General features: G+C 43.5%; 1 protein-coding gene across 2 annotated transcripts in view; it reads left to right on the top strand.

Moving 5' to 3' along the window:
- Positions 1-18,583, top strand: part of MTMR14 (myotubularin related protein 14) — a 181,743-nt gene that overhangs the window by 17,539 nt on the left and 145,621 nt on the right. For both annotated transcript variants that reach the window (XM_086939383.1, XM_086939382.1), the window contains exons 3-5: positions 1,191-1,299; positions 7,381-7,456; positions 8,730-8,784. In XM_086939383.1, the coding sequence (XP_086795509.1) occupies positions 1,191-1,299; positions 7,381-7,456; positions 8,730-8,784 (240 nt within the window). The remainder of the gene's footprint in view (positions 1-1,190; positions 1,300-7,380; positions 7,457-8,729; positions 8,785-18,583) is intronic.

Below are 18,583 nucleotides of genomic sequence, written 5' to 3'. Positions count from 1 at the left end.
TTTCCAGTCCAGGGTATACCTGATTTGGCAGTTTGGGCTAGACTGTTCCCATGAGGCACAGGGTCAAGACTGATTTACATATGGCTGGGTTCATACTGGAATGGCATGGTGAGCAAAAAACTATGGATTTAGGCCTAGATTTCTGTACTGTGGTAAATGTATGACATTGTTCTGCGTTCTGTCAATCAATTGTTTTTGCATCTACTAATGTATAGCAATAGTTTTGTGTTGGAAATCAAATCCTTTCTTCTTGTTTTGTAGACATCAGTTGATGTGATGAGCATTTTACATCCATCGAATGGGGATAAATGTGACCAGAGGAGACTCATGCCAACTTGAAGGGAATGCTCCTTCTAAGCAAAGTTAGCAATGTAATAGGTATTAAAGTAGAATGTATATCTGTTTGAAGGGTTTAAACAGTTTAGTCTCCTCCACTTCTATTCTCTACAAGGCTCAACTTCAGATGTGCAAAGGCCCTGTTTAAATATCCTCCAGATGCCTCTCTCTAAGGGTTTATGTAGTTTGGAGTGTTCTCCCTGTGCCTTTGAATTAGAAAGTATAGGGGGGTGGTGGTGAAAGACACTCCGGGTGGCTACATCAGTGCTTCTGATTGCAGAGCTCTCTAAAACCTTACTAAACTTCCAAGGTGCTGTTTGGGACCCAATTAATTTTACTGTGGCATGTTTATTTGTAAGTGAAGATAATCCAATGGTAACTGGTGTATGCAACCAGGCCTAGTAGAACACAAAGTAAACCATGTTGCAAACTTTTAGTCCTGATCAATTCTGCTGATTTGCTCGTGAATGGCCCCTCTGATTAATGGGCAACCTATAGGAAGTGTATGCTGAACAGGCCCCTCGTGTGGAATGGGAGGAGGGTAAACGGTCTGTTTTCAGGAGGATTGCAGACTATTGCAGATGTTGTTTCTGTTTAGTCTCAAAGGCGCTGGTATAGGCATTCTCAGCCAGTGCTTTTTTGGCTAGAAGTATGGATTTTTGTTTGCCAGATCACAGGATGGTAATAGAAGTTAAAGTCAAAGAGGCAAGCCCTCCTCTTCCCCCCCCCCCCCCCCCCCCCCCCTGCCATCTTCCCTCCCTTTCGTACTAATTGAAGTAGCTTTCGTGTTACTGGTTCCATGCCTGCTAGTAGGGTGGAGTTTGTGCTGATGACTGTTTTTGTATTTGTTGCAGGTTCGAAAGCACAGTGCACATCAGTAAACTACAGGACCTCGTCAATCGCAGCAAGATGGCCAGATGTCGTGGTCGCTTTGTCTGCCCAGTCATTCTGTATAAGGGAAAAGTAAGTTCTTCAAATACAGCAGTCGCGCTCACCTGATTAAGGATGTACAGAGGTTCCTTCTGAATGATTTTCAAGACCCTCTGACAACCCTTTTCCGTTCCTCTGTGTCTCAAAGCAATTAGTTTCTTCCCTATCTGAGAAGCTGTTTATTTATTTATTTATTTATTTATTTGATTTGTATCGCGCGTTATAGCCACCGGGGCCTCTAAGCGCTGGTTGTCCAAATTAACTAGTGGGGCTGAGCATCTTACTTGATCTTGAGCTGTTCATTATCTACCACTTGACGCACAGCATAGCTTTGGTTTTTAGTAAGGTTTGGAGGCAGTGGTCTTGTAGTCACAGAGGAGAGTGCATAACACTTCTTATTTGTTGCTCCGCAACACATTTATGAATTGCTTAGAATAAATTAACGTGCTTCCTCCTTACACTCAAACCTATTGCATCTACGGAGATCCTTGATCATCAAGGATTATCTGAATACCTCTTCCCACCCTGGCTATAATTTATGTTTACTTTGAATAAATCCCGAAAATGAATATCTGATGTTGGATTTATCTCTGCATCTTTATTCAGATTTTAGATTTTTGCTTAAAATAAGTTAGCTCTCTTTGTGAGGAGATAATTGCAAGAGATGGCTTGTTGGGCTTTAAGTATGGAACGCGTTCCTATATCCATGTCCTTTTTAGCTATCCTAGGGCTCAGAGATGCAACATATTGTTGTTCGCTGCATTCTTTCTTGTCACCCCACTGCCATATTGGGGGAGGGTGTGATGTATTGGGGAGCATTCATTGAGGCTTTTATTCCACGTGCTGCCCCTCGGTCTTATTCTCCCAAGGGTCCAGTTGTTCTTGGCTGTAATCTGGGGATGTGCTCCCTCAATCTCTCTTCAGACATTCGCCCCTGTAGTCCTTACCCGGATACCCACCTGGCTGTTTGCTATTCTGTAAAATCTACAGGAGGACAGTCCGTTGATTTGCCGCATGGTATTCCGAGAGTCCGATTATGAACTTGGTGCTCTTCTTCCCGTAGACCATACCAGGACTAAAGCGGGCAACAACTCCTACCTATCTTGAGTGAAATGGCCACCAATATCCTGGAGTAGGTGAATGCAAACGAGCATGCTGATTAAGAAGGTTTTACTATCCGATGAGAAGTGGAAGTAATGTGACCCAGCCAACAGATCCGCGCTCTTGTGCTCCTAAAAAACATAACGGAGATCCAAGCCCTGTCCAAAAAGTGTGTGCCGCAGCCCCTGTGAACAGCCACAAAAATACATTGAGCTTCCAGTGATCTTCTCTTGATGCAGACACTGAACTTTGTTTTTCTGGCCTCCCCTTCTAAAACAAATATTCAAAAATGCGCTTGTGAGGTTGAAGCCGCCTGACCAATATACGAGTTCTCCCATCTGATCTTATTGTCCCTTCAGATTTTCTGTATTTTTGCAGCTATCAGTGGCTACTGATCCAAGAGATCCCCAAATAGCAAATGTAGTGCTCCCAAAAAGCACACCCCGGGATTTGAGGCACCTTAAACTGGCCTCGCGATCATTTAGATACAAGGGCGCACCCGTAACAGCGATCTCCCCGGTGGCATCTTTCTGTAGATTTGTGGCAGAGCGACCATACCCAAGGTGATGTGTACTGTAAGGCTCTCGTACAAACATCATAACCAGGCGCAGTGATGGATGATTGCGATAGCCTTTGGTGCCTCTCTCATTTGGGCAACCCTTGGATAATAGTAAATCATTTGAAAGATAAACCCAGGTGAAGGGTGAAAACTGCCAGCCAAAAAGCGAGCTCCCTTCATCCCTTTTTGCTGATCTATCCCCAGCTGTGTTTCCTCCTTACTATTCTGAAAATAAACAAGCTACTTTTTGTTAACATTGATTCATTGGTAATCCAGCCTATATCGAGGGTATTTTTTCAATTGCTGATCCACAATTGTACTTTAGACATCTATATATTTTCAGTATAGGTTTCTCTCCACGTCTGCGCTCTCTTCACTTCATGCTCCGTTTATCTTTCAGTGTTAGAAATGTAAATATATTTTGCAGTAGAGCTTTAAGAGTTTAGGGTCCTTCATGTCCCACACAGTCTGTAGTGTTGTGTTAAAGGAACATTTTCTCTAAGCCTGCCAACTTTGCAATCCCATTCCCTTCAGACTCGTAGATACTTTTATTTTTTTTGCAGAGTTTTATATAGCGCGAACTTGATCCGAATCGAGTATCAGAGCGCTTTACATAGCACCAGTTACGTTACATGAGGACACGCATTCATTTTTGTTAGGCATGGGGAGATTAAGTGATTTGTCCAGAATCACAGGAGGTTTAGCGCCATTACCAAGACTTTAACTCAGTTCTGAGGTCGAGCGCCCTAGCCGTTAGGCCAACCCCTCTCCCACATGCAGCCTTGATCTGCTCTCTTTCAGCCATGCTGTTACCAAACCTGTTTCTCATAACCATACCTGAAAGCAAGGTTGCAGTTGTTGTATGAGCTAAAACTGATCTCATGCTGCCCACCAGAGCACTTTTTACAGAGAAAACCGATCTCAAGAAGTGGAACTATGGCTTGTGTTTTGATCAGAGTGCCAGGGCATTCCTCCAAGGAACAATTACAATTGCAGTTCAGGAAGGTAAGGCGAACACCAAGTTAAGTGGGGTAAAACCGTATTTATAAAATGGAAGAACAAAATTGTTTCTGCAGGTATGCAGTAAAAATAATCTGCTAAGCAATCCTAGATGGATAAAATCTTAAATGGTGGCGACTTTCTAAAAGAAGTATTTTATCAAATGTGGCCACTGGAAGGCAGTAGTGCCCCAAAAGTACACCTCCGAGAGCCTACGCTTGAATTTGCTTGTAGAGGCAATCCTGCTGGGGTGTTGACAGTTTCTGCTTGCTACAATTTGTTTCTCCCTGAAGATTTCACTGGCCTTCGGCTTTACATGCCGGCACTGCAGGGATTTGTTTTTAAAGCAGTTGCCTTTGTTTGGTTTCGTTTTACATTAAACCTGTCTTCCTAAACAAAGTGGTTTCTCTCCATTGGGAAATATGCCTCCATTGTTGTAGTTTCTGGGGATTACTATAGGTCCGCCACATGCGTACTTTGTTACTCTGCCTTCTCCGCTTCTAGGCACTCCAGAAGCCACTTCCACATTCGATCGAGCTGGTCTCAGTAGGCTGATGGTCCAAGGTCACTCTGTAATCCCAGTATTTCCTGTCCAGCGGTAATCCTTCAAAGACCACTTGCACACTGGGCCATCTCCAAACACAGGGTTTCAGTGACTCAAGAGCCTCCCCGCTCGCAGCATGCAAAACATCCATCAGAACTGTAGATTTGCGCAAAGAACAACAAAACCTTCCAGCAAATCCCTGATCCTGCCTTATTAACACTTCAGTCAGAGCTCAGGTCAGCAGGTCAGCAGGCAGCTTTACTACAAATGTTCAAGGAAGGCTTCCTCTTTCTACTGTGTCCAAGCTGGATCTGAAGGGCAGATGTCTTGAGCAAGATGACCAATTGTCAACTTGGGTCCATTGGAGGGTGTCCCAGCCCCAAGGATCTTCAAATGTCCACGATCCACACGACTGCTTCACCCCGTTGCACAGAGCCTTCTGAACCAATTAAAAACGCTGATTGTTTTCCTAAAAAGTCCTAACCCTTCACTTTCAAATCTCTCTCAAAGGCCTCTAGGCCAGCACTGCACACTTCAGAACTATTCCTGTGCGTCTCGGGCCCCTCTCGATTGAAGTCTGTTGGAATTGAAATTAAGCGTAAGGGTTTGTGTTGCAGTTAATACACCTGAATAACAGTTAAAATACAAGTCTAGTTATCTCAGTAACAATAATGGGTAATCTTCTTTAAATTATTTTGAAATGTTTACTGTTTGAATATGGTGTATAACTGTATTCTAATTACACTTGGGTTAGTGCGAGAATTGTTATAGTGTAAGTTAATGTGATTTTAAATCTTACATTAATTGTGGGATCATCGAAAGTAGAGCAGTTACTAATCAAACATAGGGATGGGCAATGCAGTGACGGCAGGACAATACAAATGGATGAAGTAGGTTTATTTGATTGATGCAAAAGGAAGGAGAGGTAGGACAAATTAAAGATCTATGATAGATAGATAGATAGAGATGGTTAAAGTAAGGACATGCAACCCAATCAACTGAGTTTCCAACAGCGCTCCAAGGCCATCTTTTTTGATGCAGCAGTGTCCACCGTAGGCGTGTGCTGTGGAGCCTTTCTCGTCTCCTCACTCTTCTCTCATGATCCAGCAAGGCACATCTCCTGTACTCTCGTTTATATATCCGCCCAGTCCCCACCAACATGTGACCAGATTTGAAGTGTGTGCAGGCTGGGGCATTTAGTCACAATAAGTTCCTCTGTTCTCCAGAGGCCAGACAAGAACTAGATTTGTCATCTCAATCCCAGCATCACGTTGGGTGGGGACAAATGTCGCACTCGCTGCAGCATGACATTCTCGTTTGTTCAAATCTTTGCCTTTATTTTTGTAATTTTCCTATTCTTGAATGTCTAAAGAAGTATGGTCCAATTTCGGTTCCTCCACGCACCTCGTTTAGTTCTATTGCATTTTTTCTCAGCCAGGCCAAGCAGGAACCTGTTCCTGTATTTAGTATTTGTTTCCTCTCTTTGACAAGGTTGTTTTAGTCACTTATAGCTTGCTAACTGTATATGGCATACGAAAGGTCTGCTTAGCCTTTGGGGAAAGTTTGCATGGTGTTATTATTTTTTAATACTATGTTTGGAGAGGGAGGAAGGGTGGGGGAGGGGAGTGGAGTCTCATGTAAAGTTTCTATAATGACTTGCCTTGCACTTTCAACTTCCTTGAATATAACAAGTGAGTACTTGTGTTCCCACTCCGGGTGTAGATTCAGACATGATATGGTCTTTAAAAACCTACCTTCCAGTTTTTTCTCTTCTTCTTTGTGGGATTCCGTTATCCCCCTCCACCCTCCACCCCAAATCAGACTTTTTAAAGTCCCCGCAGATTTTAGCTCGGTTTAAAAAGCATTTTTTCAAATTGCCCTTATCTTCTCCCCCCTTACGGACTGCACATTGATTAGATTATCTCAAAATATTTCAGCTTGTGCAGCTTCTGGTTTTCCTCGTACTGTACTTTACTTTGAACAATATTTTATGAAATAGTTACTGTTCCAGAACATGACTGACTTTCAGTGCAGTCTGTCTTTAGTCAGACGGTGACACAGTTGCCGCTGACTTAGCACAGCCAATGCATGCTCAGGACTTAGTCGCCTCTAGGCCAGTGGGAGCATGACCTCAAGTGGAACATGACATCAACAAGTGCATCAGCCTTGCGTCCATCCTTCGCAACCACCTTACGACCTATGTGTGCTCTTAGTCCGGCTCAGCCTTGCACTTCTCAGTACAGTGGTTGCAGGAAGGGACTCTGGTAATTCCTGAAGTTCCAAACCATGTATCGCAGCTATCATTGACTCTTGTGGTGTGCTTTCTGTACGGTCACTTACCAAGGAACCAATGCCTATTGGATATCTTGACTCATATCGCTGGCTGTGCTCTTCCCCTCTGGACCAGTAAACATTATGTTGCAGATATCTGACTCGTAAGGGGATCGCTGTGCTCTTATCTTGGAACAAGGAAACTGCGTATTGCAGATTTCGTGCACTCTTTGGTGGGTTCTCTGTGTTGTCACTGACCAAGGAAACCATGCCTTCCATATACATATCTTCCACTCTTGTCATTGGCTGTCCGTGCTCTTACTGACCTTGGAGAAGTAATCCATGTATTGCAGATTTCTTTGACCCTTGTTGTTGGCTCTCCCTGCTCTTACTGTGTGCTGTCTGTGCTCTTAGCCGGTTAAACATTGACTTTGGGGATAAACAAATAGATGTGATTGCTCTTTAGGTCTTTAAATTCTCATTCTTTGTTGCTCCTTTTCTTGCTTTGTAACGGCATTGGTCTTGCTTATCTACAAAGCATGTTTATTGAATATTTTATGTGAGTTCTTTTTAATAAAAGGTTTTATGTATTTTGTCTTGCAACAATGTAATTGGAAATGGTTATATTCTTACTTTGCAGCATATTTGCCGGTCAGCAACACTTGCAGGATGGGGTGAGCTCTATGGACGAACAGGGTACAATTATATATTCTCAGGTAGGACTGCATTCAGTATGTATTGCACACCTGGGGGAGGGATAAGGAATATGTGCTTTGGACATTGACAGTGCGTTTGGTTTTTAGTTCCATGTGTGTGGATGTTTAAAGCTATCCCTTAAGTGTCACATAAACGTCAGTCAAAAGCTGGCTAAAATTTTGCAAACCTTTCAGCACCTCTCTGCCAACTTGCATATTGCGGCATATACAAATGTAAATAAGTTCGTAGAAGTATGAAATGGGAGAAATATAATTATAGAGAATTGGATACATTATAATGTAATTATACTGGAATAAATTATGTTATGGGCAATTCAGCTAAATGATCTGTGTTCGGTTTTAGATATATTTTAATATGTCTTTATAAATGCTACCTGTGTATTCATTTATGAATTTTTCTTGGATTGATGCGCCTCCCATAAAATATTTAGGAGAAAACAAAAAATGATAGGTCAATGGTCACTTTTACCTGCTTTGAACAGGGGCACCTCCTCATAGGAGGAAAAAAAAACAAAAAAAACACAACGCTTCGGAGAAGCCTAAAGTCTAATATGTATTTAATATAGAAATAATCCAGCAGAGTAATTCATATCCACTGTCGTTTTTAAAGGACCAGAGCTTCTGCCCAAAACCCATTTGGAGAACATGATGCTATAACACGTACGGTTTGGAATCTCTTACACATTTTCCACTCCAAACAGGGCACTGGAAATGTGAACATGCAATAGAAACTGTTACTTCAACTAAACTAATAAGCGGGATCAAGGATCTTCTCACGAGAAAAAAATGCAAGAAGACATTTCAGGAGTGATAAAGATGCATAACAAATGTTGAGTTCACTACTTTCTCAAATTCATGCTTCTCGCTGCCAATTTTCATAACCAGGCTATGCTCATTGCACAGGAAATGTGCAAATGTACAAACTCCAAATAAAATTACCTCTTGGCCTCAGAAATCGATTAAACGTAACCTGGCATTCTAAGGATGATATGCATGTTAAGCTACGACGTTGCAATTCACCATAAAATGTATTCTTGTGTATTAAGGTATATTGGCAGTGTCCAGTTCATAAACCACCTTGGCCTTAACGCACATTAATAAATGGTTCTCTTTTCTCAAACGGGAGAGAGCAGGACTGGAGTAGCAATCCCTGTGAAATCTAACTGTTTGCCAAGGGAGTATCTGCATTGAAATCTGTGTAGTCGTCTAAAGATAAGTGGGGGATGTGACATTTACTTGTCTAATGTGGATTTTTAACTGTGCTCTCTTGTAGGAGGCTCTGAAGATACATGGGCTGATTCTGAAGTTTCTGGGGAGGACCCGAGCAGGTCTGTGTTTTGAGTTGTGGGGGTATTGTCTTCTATCTGTTTCCCTTTGGGAGGAAGACTCTTGGTATTTGCATTCAAAATGAAGGCTGGAATGCCATCTCCTGGCCTATCACTATATTTATTCCAGTATTTTTTAGAAAAGTTGTTTATTTCTTTACTTTGATTCCATAATTTTTGTTTAGTTTCCTGCAGAGTTGACAGTTAAATTGTGGTAACTTTAAAGGGGATAAAACACCCAATACCTCCAGGAATGCTGCTTATTAACATAGCGTGTAAGTGTACTGGTCCCACTTGCGTTGTGTCGCTCCTGAGCAAAGAATGGGGAAGTTGCCTGCTCCCTTAACTATTCTTTGAGTTAAACACTCCCTGTGGCACATTCTGCAGGGCTCACAAGGTCCTTAGGAAATCAGTGGGGTAGCATCCCCGGCAAGTAAATCTAGTAGTGCTGGGACGCCCCGTTGCTGGGGCAGCTATGCTCTGTATAAATCAAATCTAATGTTTCCCCTGAATTCTTTCTGTTCTTGCTCGATCATGGGAGATCTCCTCCATTCCCAGCTCTGGCTATACTCTCCCACTTAATTAGTAGTGTTTCCTTTGTAGTCTCGAGTAGAAATGTAGTGAGTCTGTGTGCACCTCTTGCTGTCCCAGTTACGCTCTGATACAATAACAAAAGTATGCATGCACAGCTTGCTGTTAACCTCCCTCCTATGATTCAGCAGATTCCATCAAGGATCTCTGTCGAGAAATGGTTTAACTTCAGGCAGTGTCATAAAGTGCAATGTAATATCCTTCTCCACACAGTGAATCCAATGGGTGTCGGCCTGTGTTTCATGAATCAGCTTTGAATAGTGCACCTGTATAAGATTTTCAGACCGGCTTCAACCCCATTTACACTTCTTCCCTCTTGTCTGCACATTTCCTCACAGTGCTTCGCTAAGTGAACCATACCCAGCTCTTTTGCCCAATTGACCTGGAAGCGGAGTCCACTGACTGTTGGAGCTTTTCAAAATGTGCGACTGTTCTCACAGCCTCCGGTTTAATTGAACTGTGTTGCTCCCAGTGCTTCTGCTGCATAGAGTTGACCTATGGGTTTTATTGGGTGAAGACTTTTCTAATTTGCTTAAAGGTTATGAACCTTCCTCTGGTCTAAGATCTGGTTCAGGCTTGGGCATCTGTTCTACTCCCAGCCTTCAGACAGCTGGCCCATCTAACCCGAGTCAAACTCTGAGTTACTGAGTAAGGGGGATAAATGAAGGGTGGGCTGGCAGGCTTTTGTCACTTTGGCTTGATCCCATATCTGTAGTGTCCACCCAAGGACCCAGCACCATTCCCGTTCCGTCCCATTGTTGATCAAGGGAGCTCACATAGGGAATGCTCTGTGTGTTCGTGGTCCAGGAAACACCACTGCCTTTTTGGTTCCTCCTTGGATTACTCCCACATGTTCCTTGGTTGTGTAGATCTTTAGTGGACAGTTGTTGGACTTGGCCCTCTCTGCAGGATCACCCCCCAAACATGTTGCCTTCACCACCACTGTTTCTGCTGAAATATTATTTTAGCCTTAGGACTCTGCACCCTTAGCCCTGCTAACCAATGCTAAAGTGCTAGTGCTCGGTCTTTTAAACCTGGTAAAATTGGCATACACCTCACTTGGCACATTCAATTTACTTAAGTCCCCAGTAAAGAGGTGTGAACCAGGGGCCTGTAAATTAAATGCTACATGTGGACTTGCTGCCCTTTTTGTGCCACCCACTTAAGTAACCTTTTTAAACTTGTCACAGGCCTGTCATTTGCAGTCTGAGTGCCGTTGTGAACTGCATTTCGACCTGGCGGAAATAATCTTTGCCAGGCCTAAACCTTTCTTTATAACACTTACAAGTCACACCTAGGTTAGGCCCTTACCAGCCCATAGAACAGAGTGCTGTGTATTAAAAAAGTTGGGCCTGTGCTTTTAAGTTTTACATGTTCTAGTAGTGAAAAACATAATTTCTCTCTACTGCAGGGCCTACCCATCTGATAGGATAACATTGGGTTACCTGACATTTAATAATTGATGACGTTTGATTGGGACAAGGTAGGAATGTTGAGTTTTTGGTGTCGAAAGGATTGGGATTTAAAATCCTCTAATAGTAACGTTTGAATTTAAGTTACATTCCCGAAAATACGCCTTTTAGAAGGTTGGCATTATCTTGTCCTAAAAATGTAATCCTTGCAGCCTGCTCTTGGTTCAGATGAATAGGCATGAGTGGCAGTTCGCCTTTGTGTATTCCTCCCCGACAGCCACAAGTAAAGACCGCATGGTAGCAGTTTGGGCCATCAAGGCAGGGTGAGGGCGCAGCTGTCATCTACCACACTTGCCCTTCAAACGGGCAGCCTCCGAACACTCACAGAGGGCCTAATACTAGGTCATTTTACCCCCAGACAACCTGGGGCCATTGTACCCCCAGACAACCTGGGGCCAGGGCAGGCAGGCACGAAAAACACTCATCTGAAGGGAAACACTGCAGACACTTCTCCCACTTCAAGGGGGGCACAAGGTATACAAATAAGACCCTCAGACCACCTCTTCTGTTGACTTCTGGATCTGTGAAAGGACTGAGGACTGCCCTGCTGTGTGTGGCCTTCTGTGTACTTCAGAGGACTGCCCTGCTGCTTGAGACCTGCTTTTCTGCTTGCCCCAAGGACTACCAGAGTGACTCCAAAGGCTAATTGCTGGCCTCCTGATCAGAGCAGCAGGAACAGAAAAGGCTCCAACCATCTTGAACCCTGCACCTGGACCCGGCCTGAGAGTCCTGACTGTCCAAGTGGTGCCCCTCAAGTCCTGGACTCTTATAAGTGGGGTAAAAGATGCAGTACCATCCTAACTGAAGGTTCCACCAAATCGACGCAAAGCCCCGCTGCACAGACTACACCCCAAGGAAGTAAGGTACAATCCATAGCTGGTAAATGTAAATGTAAATGTAGGTATACTTATATAGCGCGACCTGTCACCACAAAGGGCATCCTGGCGCTTGCCTAGGGAACCCGTCCTGGTATTCCCCTGTGAGAGGCCCCAGCAGGGTATCCACAAGGTGAAAGCCAGGCATCCCGCCGCGAGGGGCCGTTGTGGAGATTAAGCAAGCTATTGCCCAGAGTCGCAGAGCGTGAACCCGTGAGTCGAGAAGGCACCGGAGCGAGAATTATCGAGACCGTGGAATTTTTAGCCCAAGACCCGTCGAGGTGGGGAATTGAACCCTGATCCAGGGCCGATCTCAGCTTCCGGGTCTGCCGCCTCTAACCCCTGAGCCACACTTCTCCACAAGTTGGTGAGACTTGGCCCTGTGTACGACCTTTGCCCCATTGTAGGTGGACTGAACTTGCTACTTTTTCCCGGTCCAGCGCGATCAGATACCCTCAGTTGACGCTTTGCACTTTTTTAGCGCTACTTTTATAGAAGTCTTTATAATTGCATATCTCAATCTCTTGGAGTTTTGTTGTTTTAGTGTCATTTTATTTATTCAATTTTACTCTTTTTCTAAATTCATGTGGCATATTTATTGTGGTTTCATTTTATTACTTTTTGTGTGATGCATGAATACTTTGCACATTGCCTTCAAGTCAAGCCTGATTACTTTTGTGCCAAATTACTAGAGGGTTAAGCGCAGGTTAATTTAGCAACTTTTGTGGTTAACCATGACTGATTGTGGCTGTCTGAGTAGAGCTCACACACTCCTCAATGACTCAATTTCTCACAGTAGCCAAAGCTGATCTGCCCAACACTCTGTGCTTTGGAGAGAGTAGACTGCTATCTCACAATCCTCTTCCTAAATAATTAGTGCATGTGTTTTGTAGTTGTTTCAGGAAATCCCTCTCAACCCTGAGGCCCAAGACCTGGAAGAGGAACAGGGTTCTCCGTAATATCCTAATTGATGCCCCATGCTTCAGTCACAGCAAGTGTGGCCTTTGCCATCTCTGCAGGTTGCTGTTAATTGAGGTTAGCAGCAGGCTATAGATGGTGTCAAACAGGTCCCTTGTGTGTGCAGTGATATTTATCCCCAGGTCCTTAATCGATCTAGCGGCCCATCTAAACGGTCACCTGGACAGGATGTGTAATATAGCTGTGGCCAAATTACGGTTGAGTTGCTCTTATTGAGCCAGATTTTTCCTATAACTAGAGACCTTACTAAATTCATCCAGCTGCTCCAACAGATGTGGGATGAGCGTACTCTGGTTGGTAAGCAATGCCTGGCCTGCAAATATGGTGACCTTAATTTGGTTCCGGTACCAGACCTATCTCCTCTAATCCCTTAATTGTCCCAGACCGTCTGTGCTCTGGGCTCAAAGAAGATTGGGCAGTGAGCCCTCCTGCTTTCCCCTCACCCCCCCTCTTTATACCCCCCCTTTATCCCCTCCCCTGTTCTCCACCGCCCCTAACTTGTTCAGGAAGATTTACAAATCTATCTCCATGCGCACCTTTGCAGATGGAGCAGCATTTCATGTAAAGTCAACACTCGAAAGCTCGACCAGCCATGAGGCCCATGCCTCTTTGTTTCTCTGTGCTAATCCCGCTTTCTGTGTTGCATGCATTTTCAGCATCCAGAGAGAAGCACAAACTAACTCTCGTTTTTTTTTTTTATATAATTTTTTTTAGGAATCAAAATGCATCACATAAGTAGCATACATTATTAGATTAATCCGGACATAAAAACAATTGATCAACAGGTACATTAAATAAATACTAAAACCAATAATTGAAAGTGCATAAAACCATCCATATTCTGTTATAAAAAGCCTATTTCCAATAAATATATCAAATATTATGCGAAGTAACAATTCATACATTTGCTGCATTAATCTGCCTCCAATTAGTAACCGGGGCCCATAGCCTTCTTCCAAAGTCCCAAGTTTTCACCCCCTTTCGCTCATATAAGCATGTCTCAATATTATGTATTCCAAGAAACCTGGATAGCCACATTTGGAAAGACGGTGCAGCAGTATCCTTCCACCCTGCTGATATCGGAATCCTAAGCACAGCCACAGATATAAAGGCCAGAGCTTCTTCCTCCTTGCCCAAATTTAGATTAGAATCAGTGCCCAAGATCATCAGGGTAGGGGATAGATCGATCTTATGACCTAGCAACCCCTCCCAAAATTTTTCGATCTCATTCTTCACTGGGGTCAGGAGTCTGCAATTGAAAAACATATGCAGTAAGTCTGCTTGTACCCCCCTACATCTTGGGCAAGTATCATCTGCTCTTGCCCCCCATGCAAATAATTTAGCCGGGGTATAGTACAGGTTAAACACCGTTTTATAGTGCTGGGCTCTTAAATTTGTGGCTCTAAATATCCTTTTATTCAATGCCAAAGCCAGGCCAACGTCTACATTTGGGTTTCCAAGTTTATTGGACCATGCTACCTCGGTCTTGTCAACATAGTCATGGATCTCTAAAATAAGGATGTTATATATAGACTTAATTTTTTTACACCCATTAGTCAGTGCGTCCAAAAGGGGACTATTACCCGGGGGTGGCAGTTTTGGTTTAATAGCCTTCAGGGAACGAGCCAATTGGGCATATACAAACCAATGATTATCTGGAATTCCAAAGTCCTTTTGTAAAGCCTCAAAGCTTATAATCCCATCTCCATCCATTAATTCCCGTAGAGTCTTGATTCCCATCCCACTCCAAACTTTTAGGGTCCTCTCTACCCCTAATCTTGAAAAAGGCTAAAATTACAAGTATGAATATATGGATTAATTTTGGGGATATTACACAGATTTCTAATAGACTTCCATACCCTCCAGACACTGTCAATAATCTTATCTCACTTTTTTATAAAATCTTCGATCTATTTCACAGAGCATTATGCTCCACTCTTTTCTTACTAGCAATAGCTCATAAATAGAGGCGGGTTGGTAAACTTCGGGACTTACATTATTATAGGGAACGCCTGGCTGGAAGAGTACAGTCATTTGAGTTAAAAGATATGTCCAATGGTATAATCTTAAGTTGGGAAGAGCTAGTCCCCCCGCCCTTTCTCTTGGGAGAGAAAGGAGGTTTGTAGACTGCCTTATCTTACCGTATTGCCAAATAAATTTAATAAACATATTCTAGATTCAGCATTATTTTTTCCTCGACAAATAGTGGTATGGCCCGGAAGAGATATAATATCTTAGGGAACATTGACATCTTGACCGCATTTATCCTTCCAATCAATGAGAGATGCAGACCATCCCATCTTCTCAGATCAGTCTCTATTGATTTAATAAGTTGTACATAATTTCCTTCCATTATTTTCTCGACTGCAGCATTAATTGTTATCTCCAAGTACACTGCTGCATCCACATATCTGGAATCTGATTTTACTATATTTTTTGTGCATATAATCTGAGTCTTTGCTTCATTCAGTAAATAACCTGAATTGGCACCAAATTGTTTTGTCAGATCAACCAGAATTGCCATTGCCTGCTGGGGGGTCAGAAGAAAATACAGCCAGATTGTCTGCACAGGCTAATATTTTGTTTTCAAAACCATTAATTATCACTGGCTTTAGCCTAGGACACCCCAATATAGCCTGAATGAGGGGATCAATATATAGGGCGAAAAGGATTGGGAGCACGGGCATCCTTGACGGGTTCCCCTTTTTATAGAAAACGTATTAGATTTTTCGACCGTGACTCTGGTTACAGGATCTTGATACATTGCTTTTAGTGCGCCAATAGTTTTCTGCCCAAAACCTCTTCCTAGCAGAATGTCCCAGAGAAAGCTCCAGACCACACGGTCGAAAGCCTTCTCTGCATCGAGCAGGATCATGGCGACCTCGCCTCCCGTGGCAGCATGGGCGTCGAATATAGCTATTGCTCTGCTGGTATGATCCGTTGTGCCACGTCCGGGAACAAACCCATGCTGCCAGGGGGAGACAAGGCCGCCAATAATCCTGCCCAGTCTCGAGGCCCATATCTTTGAGTATAACTTGGTGTCAGACTTAATCAAAGAGATCGGTCTATAAGACCCCGGATTCTCGCTAGGTTTCCCTTTTTTATGAAAGATGATGTTTGTCTCTTTCCATGAATCCGGGGTCTGTCCCGTATATACTATCCCATTGAAAAGGTCTACCAACAGATCTATGATTTCTGATTCAATGCATTTATAAACCTCCAGGGGGAAGCCGTCCGGCCCGGCGGCCTTCCCTGGGGCTAGCTCCTGGAGGGCAGCCTTAACCTCCAATTCAGTAATGTCCCTATCAAGTTCCTCTTGGAGAGAGGCATCAAGGCGTGGGCCTATATCCTCTAAGTTTATCTGTTGTTCTCCATCCCTTATTTCCTCATCGTACAGACTGTGATAAAAGTCTCTAAAAACATGCAGAATGTCTTTGGTTTCTGTATGTTCTCTGCCCCTTTCTACTATCTTCTTAATAGTGTTTTTAGACCGCTCTTGCCGAAGTCGGAGGGCCAAGGCTCTACCGGCATGTTCGCCAGTTTCATATCAATTAGTTCTTGTAGCCTGGTATTCCCCCATTGCCTTCTGAGTAGTCATTTTCTGAAGATCTGCCTTAATGGTCATAAGTGCATTGTGACTATTACTACCATCCCCGCCCGAAGCAATAGCCTTGACCTGTTCTTCTTCTATAGTTGTAAGTCTCTCTACTAGTTTCAATTCGGCCATCCTGTCTTCGTTCCTTAGTTTAGCCGAGTAACTGATGGTTTCTCCTCTCAGAGCCGCTTTTAAAGGAGTCCCATACTATATTACGGGAGGAACTATATCTATTAGCAGAGAAAGTCATCGGACCAGCTCTTAATGTGAGAAATAAATCTAGCATCCTCCAATAGTCTCCTCTCAAAAGACCATGGGGGGTCTAGCTCCTCTGCTACAGCTCCTCTGATATATAATTACTAAGGGATTATGATCCGAGAGCACCCTCGGTAGTTTAGATATGGCTACTCTATTAATCTCTGAAGAGGAAATAAACAAATAATCCAACTTAGAGTACTTCTGAGCTGGGTTTGAGAAGTAGGTGAAACCAGAATTAAGGAGCTCCTTAGTACCCCAAATATCAACTAAATCCATTGATTCCATCAAAGCTTTGATTGCCCTATAGACCCGCGGCTTCCGACCAATATAGTTTGCGTTCTCCCCCCAATTGGCTGAGATATTTAAGTCTCCACAAACTATTACGGGTGCCAACCAGCCCACCAATTCAATCTCTAGGAAATCAAAGATCTCTGGATCATCGCCATTCGAGCCCTATATTTCGCAAATGGTAAAGCCCATTTCCAGCTCTGCAATCACCCATCTACCGCAATTATCTGCGTTCACCTTTTTAACGCCTCCCAAAGACTTCCTTACCAAAATGGCAACCCCTCTAATCATTGAAGATAGTAGTGAACAGGCGACCAAGTCAAACCCATTTACTAACAGAAGGATCCTCTTTGCCCAGGGGAGGTGTGTCTCTTGGAGACATAAAACATCAATTTTATTTAACTTAACATAGTGAGCCAGTCTTTGTCTCTTCCTCCAATCATTTAACCCCCCGTGTTCACTGTACATATTTTAATGTCTGACATCCTGGCTTTTAGTTTGACATACCATCCTATTCTGCCACTTGATCCTGTTATTCATTCTCAACTGCTCCCTATTTCCGAATATACTCAAAACTGCTGTGATGCACTTTGAACTCCCTTTTTTCATTTTTCATCTTTCCACACCCCTCCACCCTCCCACTCCTCCACCCAACCCCCCTGCTCGCCCGCCCACACTGTGAGGCACACAACTCTAGTTTGTGCATGTGATGGACATGCAGTTGCGACGAGGACATAAAAAACAACTTTACTCAATTACGAAACAGCCCAAAAAATGGATAAAGAAAACACCAATTAAGCAACAACAATCTAAGCATTCGCGCACTTGAGGACTCTGTCCATTAGACTATAGGAGTATAAATACTATGCGTCTATTTATCAAGGCTATCCAGATACTCCTTGGCCTTTATTTCAGATGAGCAGTATATTGTTTTCCCTTCGGTAATGATTTTTAGCTGGGCTTGGTTTATTAAATACACTTGTAGTTTCCTATCTTGAAAGGGCTTTATCAACCTCCTTAAACGCCAGTGTCTTTCTACTGTCACTTGGCAGAAGTCCGGGCGAACAAAAAAGGACACCCCATCACAGTTCTTCCTGGCATCCGGTCTGGCCCTCTCTGCGATTGCCTGTCGAAGTATGAAATTGCCCAGAAATATCAACACCGCCCTAGGTTTATCCCCCTCCTTAGCATTTCTTCTTAGTTTGAAGGGGGTGCGATGCACTCTTTGTAGCTCCTTTGACCAATCCCAACCGGGCAATTCAGGGAAAGCCTGCTGGAAGAGTTTGATAATATAGGCTCTGATATCTGACCCTTCTGTTTCCTCGGGAATTCCTAAAACTCTCAGATTGTTTCTCCGGAGCCTATTCTCCATCTCCTCCAGCTTCCACTGCATATCTATCACTTGGGAGCTCTGAGCATCTACCTTGGATGTGGCCGCTGCAATCTCAGTCTCTGTTGCAACCACCCTCTCTTCTAGGTTTGACACTCTGTCCCCAGGGGTAGCACATGCCTTAGATAGTTTCAGCACTACTCCCTGCATTTTTCTCATTGCAGCCTGTGATTTCCGGCTGTCTTGGCGTGTTTCTTCACGATGTGCTAATATCTCTTGATGTATTGTCTCGAGTAGTGACATTTGAGCCTGTTCTATCAAGGGGCTACCTAATAGGAGCTGAGCTGAAGAATGGTCCCAGCTTAGTTCGTGATGCACCATCTCTTGACCCCAAACAGCTTTTTTTGCCTTCATG

The sequence above is a fragment of the Lissotriton vulgaris genome, chromosome 9 (assembly GCF_964263255.1).
Source record: "Lissotriton vulgaris chromosome 9, aLisVul1.2, whole genome shotgun sequence".
NCBI classification, from domain to species: Eukaryota; Metazoa; Chordata; class Amphibia; order Caudata; family Salamandridae; genus Lissotriton; species Lissotriton vulgaris.
The sequence above is the reverse complement of the archived record's forward strand: the minus strand, read 5'-3'. Positions and strand labels throughout refer to the sequence as shown.